This window comes from Ipomoea triloba, chromosome 12 (genome assembly GCF_003576645.1).
Source record: "Ipomoea triloba cultivar NCNSP0323 chromosome 12, ASM357664v1".
NCBI classification, from domain to species: domain Eukaryota; kingdom Viridiplantae; phylum Streptophyta; class Magnoliopsida; order Solanales; family Convolvulaceae; genus Ipomoea; species Ipomoea triloba.
The window spans coordinates 13314921-13321768 of record NC_044927.1 but is presented as its reverse complement, the minus strand read 5'-3'; the positions used below and the strand labels follow the sequence as shown (position 1 = coordinate 13321768).

The window sequence follows — 6848 nt, the reverse complement described above, 5'->3', positions numbered from 1 at the left end:
TTATTTGGATGCATTTTGAAAAATATTATGAATATTATTATTATTACTTTATGTATTCTAGTTAGATTAGGTCTATATATCCTAGTTTCGCTAGTACTTGACTTTTCAACTTGCTCAATTTCCTCCCAATTATGCAATTTTTATTTAAAATAGTCATTTATCCAAACCAAAATAGTCATAATTAGGACCATATTTTGATTAACAGTTGCATAATTGAGGATGGAAATGAGCAAGTTTGAAAGCCGATGACCAAAGTGGTGAAATTTAAATAGTCGAGACACTGAATCGGGTATTAACTCCTTTTATTAATGATGATGATGAGACTCCAACAACTAAAGGTGATGAAGTTGGTGATGATGATGATGATGATGATGATGATGATGATGATTGAGTATTATATGAACTTTTATTTATAACTTTTGAATTCTATACTTTTCATATTTTGAGTTTGAATGGTTAATTTTAATAAATGTTTTTGAAATATATTGTTGGTACTAAATATATACATTTTCATTTCAAAAAAAATTTGATATGATGACAAATTAATAAAATAAGTTATAATAGTGAGTTTATTCGTCACATAAGAACACTTAAAAATGAGTGATTACAAAATATATTTTTCACAATTACATTCATTTTAAGAAGGCACTAACTAGTTTGTATTTTAAGTTACAACAATATTTAATATCTAGTTCACACCAAATTACTTGACACCAATTTCAATACAATTATAGTAGGAAACATCGATTACAACATAACTTTACACAATATTCATCTATTTAATTATAGTGACAAAGTTAGTGTAAAAACTAATTACCTTCCACAATTATCATAAATTAGTACAAAAACTTGAAATCAAAACAATTTTTTTTATTCTCAAAAAAAAAACAATTATTGTCACAATTTAGTAATTTTAGTTACGAAATTATAGACCGTCACAAGTATTTGTAACAATTTCATCACAAAAAATAACAATATTAGTGACAACAATATTTTTCCTCACAATTGCTTATCATTTCTAATGATACTACCCAATTGTACTTTTATTGACAAAAAAAGTTGTCACAAATATTATAAATAAGAGTGACGAACAACTATTTGTCACAAAATGTACAAAAATTTGTGTCGACATTATATTTTGTCACAATTACTTTCGTTCCTGCCATAATTATAATGCCGCCATAATGCACATACATTTAGTGACAAAAAATAGTGACAACGTATGTTACGACACTATTATTCTAGTAATAGTGACAACTTATTCGTAACAAATACTTACTTGTCACAATTACCATATTACCCGTGACAAAAAAAAATGTTATCACAATTATCCCACACAATAGTGTCAAATTATTTTTTTGGTCACAAAAAGGGTATTATTTGTGACTAAATTATGAATTGTCACAAACGTTTTGTCACTAAATATCTTCATTCTTGTAGTGTTAGTTTCACATTAGATTATTTAATTTCAAGCTTGGAATCTCTGATTGAAGTTGGATTTGTTCTTTATCAGTTAAGTTCTCTTATTCCTTTATTTACTTTCTTCTCAGATTTCTTGCAATGTTTATGGTTATTTATTATTGCTTTGCTTTGTTTACTCCAATCATGAGTGAGTAATTCGCCTATGGGTTTGGATTAAGGGTCCATTGTTAATCTTGATTTTCAATTTGTGATTATTGCATAAAGGGATTGAATCTTTTACCTAGGGTTTATGTTGATTTGGGGATTTCTTTCTACTTGTTATTGATTGATGGCCACAATTAATTGCTAGCTTAAGAGAGGGATTCATTACAACGAAAGTTGGATGCAGACCTCGAGCCTTACCAATTTCAACCTAATTTTCCTACTATGAGAATAGGGGTAATTTTGGGGTCTTACAATGCTTAGGTGCTTAAGGTTATGATTGATGCATCACGACAGTGGGGCAATTGTAGCCTAATTCTTATTATTGATTACAAAAGTAGCTAACTTGAATTCTTTTGTGCATTGCTCATAAATCCCTAGGTTAATTATTCCTTCCCTAATTCTGAGATTGTTAGAACATCAAGATTGCAATCCCCCTAATCTGGCCCATTCCTTTATCATACAGTTATCTCCTTAGTCAATTGTTTTCTTTTACTTTTCATCATTCAGTATTAGTTGCTTGGATTCTAGTTGATTCACATACTCTAGTGCCTAGTATTCTTAATTCATACAATTACGTGCCATAACCCCAATCCTCAACGGAACGACATAACACACCCACTTTTACACTCCCATTTATACATCATCACTTGTACATATGGAATCCATACCTTTCTCTAGTTGGCCAGGCATGACCGCCTGATGACAAATGAGAACAAAATATAATGAATGAAACGAGGATTCACCAACTGCAGCAGATGCCAAGTTTGTGTGACGAGGAAACAACTTAGCATATCATTCGTTCTCGCTCGGAAGCCAGGACAGTGTGGGAATCCATCTACCGAATATGATTCAAAAGACGTTAAACAGACCTTTTCTCGACTGGTTTGATGAAGGAATATGGGGATTCGCCAAAGGTAACCAACAGCATAGCCAGAGCGTGCTTTTTGCGGTTATAGCGTGGAACCTATGGAAGTGGAGAAATGAAAGGATTTTTAATGGCAAGGTAATTGATGCCAAGCGGAAAAGCTATCGTGTATCCATGAACAGACAGCTGAAATTCACAAAGCTATGGTTAGAGCAACTACAATGAGTTACCAAGGAGGCTGTAGTTTATGGAAATTAATTAGATGGACTAAACCGCCTCCAGGCTGGATAAAGATTAACATTGACGGCAGTTTTAATCCCAACACCAGGTTTGCTAAATGCGGCGGGTTGGCAAGGGATGAACAAGGTAACTGGCTAAAGGGGTTCACATATGGCATTGGTGATTGCCCAGCCGAAACTGTAGAAGCATGGGCCCTCTTGCAAGGTATTCAGATGGCTAAGTTATTTGTTAGCAACAAGACATGCTTCGAAAGCCATTCTAAGACAACCGTAGATGCAATTACACAGCTGTCCAATATTGGAAACCTAGCTGATAATATTCTAAGGGCATGCAGGCAGGAACTTGAAGGTATTGAAGAGTGGCACATATCCCTTATTGCCAGAGATCAAAACTTTGCTGCTGACTTCTTGGCAAAATCTCCTGGAGCCGAAAAGGGCGTTACATTACTTGACCACCCTATAGAGGGGATGTTACACATACTAGAATATGACCGGTTCGGCATCCCGGTGTGGCGCCAAAGAATATGCTAAATGTATTACTTTGGGTGTTCCCATTCCCTTATGATCTAATATATATATATATATATAATAAGAGCTAAAATAGAAAAATAACGGTCAAATTATTAATTCAAATGGATGGTTCAGATTATTTAGATTTATATTTTTCTTTCATATTTCTTAATTTATCCTTAATTATATGATTATCCGTTAAATTTTCTGTTAAATATTATCTTCTCCTTTAATATTCCGTTAACTTTTAACTTACCAATTAATTTCTATAAGAAATGTCTTATATTCGAACCTCATCCCAATCAAAGTTGGTATAATTGTTGAACATATACTATGAATATATGTTAGAGTATATTATTCAAAAGTAAGTACATACCCAACTTTATTACTCTTATTAAATTAAATAAATTAATAGTTAAAACAAAAAATAATACATATGCATTACTTTAATTTATAATTTGATGTCTACAATGCCTTTATTCAAAAAAAATATTCATTATCAAAAAAATTAAAAAGATATGTAATTTAATTAGTTATATTGTCTATATTTTCTACAATGCAAGATTCCTTACCTTCAAATTTATTAATTAATTATATTCACTACATTGTTCATTGTTTTCTTTTAACACTATCTTGTAATTAAATATCAAAGTTATATGTCAAAAACCTTGTGGTCAAGCGGCATGAAGTGATTCTTTCAAATGGGAGATTTATTTATAATATCCTTGGCTTTGTTGTAACCTAGAAGTATCAAAGTAAATAATTCTACCAAATATTTAAAAAAATAATACTGCCTTACACAATAAGGTGTCTTAAAGTTTCTCTACGTTTTAATAGTCAATGTGTACAATGGCATATATATATATATATATATATATATATATATATATATATATATATATAATATTAAGGATTAAGTTACCTGAATCCAAACCCTTTTATTTTATCAAAATCTTTCGTTATATGATGTGACAATAATTTTTTAAAAATTTATTAGTTAATATGAATTGATTAACTTCACATTGCGTTAAAAAATAAATATACTTTGTATTCCCATGTTATGAAAACTTTTGGTGAATAATTTTGATCAATATAGCTTGATCGATTAATTAATACAAGCGAGGTAAGTGCATCGATGCCCGTAGTGAAAGGCCCAATGCTAATTAATATGTAAAAATTTTGATTTAAGATGATGGTAATACAATTTTAGAAAATCATCGGAAGGCATGTATATTTAATGCGGAAGGAAATAATTAGTCTAACATAAGAAGTTTTGAATTTGGTAGGGAACAAATCATTGCGGAATGAAAAGACTTACTTTTCTGTATATATAATAGCTCTTAGTTAGTAGCCTACGAACACTTCATTGTCCATTCCAATATAATACCAATAGTTAGGGTCACACTTGTATGAGACCGTCTCACGGATCTTTATTCGTGAGACGGGTCGGATCGGGTCAAAGCACCATGCAAATGTCATACTTATATGTGCAAATCTCACACTTATATGCTCAAATATAACACTAATCAAAAATACAATTTTTGTTACTTATAAGAGAAAAAATAATACATTTTTCATAATAAGTAATGTTGACAAGTACCTCTCACTTATAAGGGCAAATATAATACTTTTGAGGAAAAATATAATACTTTTGAGGAAAAATATAATACTTTTAAATCGAAATGTAAAAGTATTGTATTTTCCCTTAAAAGTATTACATTTACCCTAATAAGTAACAAAAATTTTATTCCTGATTAGTATTACATTTGAGCATATAAGTATAACATTTGTGCATATAAATGTTACATTTGCATCTTGACCCGACCCGACCCGACCCGGGCGTCTTATGGTGAGACGGTCTCAAACAAGTTTTTGCCCAATAGTTATGCCATGGACGCGGGTTGACCTTGCAAGGTGAGCTTAAGTCAAAATACATAATTTATATACTGAATGTTTACAATTCAATCGAATTGTGAACATTCAGTATGCAAATTGTGAACATTTAGTATATAAAATTGTGAACATTAAGTATGTAAATTATGAACATTTAGTATCTAAATTGTAAACATTTAGTGTAATATATTGTTAGGAAATATTACTACGAAAATAATATTTCTGAAAAAATAACAAGCACAAAAAGCGAATGGATTTTCTGGAAGGAGGTAAGCTTGAGTCGTGTACTTAGGGATGGCAATTTCAATCCGCCCCACGGATATCCACCCCACATGGATCGAATTTTTTTGGGTGGTCGGGGGTGGTGGGTCTTAAAAAAGTAAACCCGCGGTGGGTCAGGTTGGATTCGGGTTCTATGTACAAAACCCGCCTATAACCCCACCGACCTACCATGTGTGTGTATATATATAATACGGAGTAGTAAAATTAGTAGTACTAGTATATAGTTAATTATAACAATTTTCAATAACTTTGGGTAACATTTTACTATTTTACATGTAAACTACTTAGTTTATTTTTAAAAATTAACAATTTAGTTTTTATATTGAAATATTTCTATTATTTTATGTTTTAGTATAACTAATGAATTTTATTATTTTATTATGTGTAAGTAATTTAAATATTATTTTTTGAAAAAAAAAATAAGTTGATAAGTGGTGGGTACCCGCACTAGGCATCCGATGCGGGTGGGGGTGGGTTTTGAAAAAATCCACCCGATGCGGGTTGGGGGTGGGGGTGGGTGGAGAAAATGTATGGTGGGTCGGGTGATGGATGTAGTCCTCCCAGACCCACACCCGACCCATTGCCATCCCTACGTGTACTCACTATACTGTCCTTAAAACCTTATTTGGCACCTCCCAATGTGATAGGAGTGTTGTAGCCTATGTTTTCCAGGATAAAACAAGTTATGGCTTCAAGTTTGAGCACTCAAACAATGAAACTCGACGAAAAAGAACAAGACTTTGATCACAATTTGGCAAAGAAAAGAGTAGAAACAGAGTTTCGAGAGAGAAAATAGATTTTCGATCATTTGCTGCTCTACCTTCAAAATATATAGGAGTTGTATTTAATCATAAACACCTCTGTGTTGGAAAACAGATACAAGAACGACATTCATGCTCGCAGGTGCCAGCGCACACGTGTCAAGCCTGACGCGAGAAAGAGCCTCTATGCTATACAATTCAATAACCCTTAGAAATGCTCTTGTATAAATAGTGGTGCAAATCCACTTCTTAAACTAATGTGGGACAAAAGCTACTTTAACGTTTTTTCCCTTCATTTTCCAACTCCAATGGGTCAACTTTGAGAACCAATTTCTCATTTACCCATTATCCGTTTTGACCGTACAATATATATCAGTTTCTTCGTCTAACCACGAAGAACCCGAATCCACTTTGACCCAACCCAAATCAAAAGTGGACCCCACATATATTTGTACCACAAACTAGCCACTTAAAATGCCATTTGTGCTATTTTTCCAACAACCCCCACATGAATGAAAATTTATTTTCGGGGTTGTTTTGAAATCGAAAACAACTGTGTTCAACGGTCGATCCCTGCATAGGGTAGGTAGGTGTTACCCTTTGAACCTTCACTCGTGAAAATATATTTACTCTACTGGCTGTACGGTAGAACGCAATGTCTTTGTACCGACT

At 32.4% G+C, this 6848-nt stretch overlaps 1 protein-coding gene across 1 annotated transcript; it reads left to right on the top strand.

The window, feature by feature from the left end:
* Positions 1–2470: 2470 nt before the first annotated feature.
* Positions 2471–3261, top strand: LOC115999395. Its single transcript, XM_031239248.1, has 2 exons — positions 2471–2697; positions 2820–3261. The coding sequence occupies exons 1-2, from the start codon at positions 2471–2473 to the stop codon at positions 3259–3261; spliced, it is 669 nt and encodes a 222-aa protein (XP_031095108.1).
* Positions 3262–6848: the final 3587 nt, after the last annotated feature.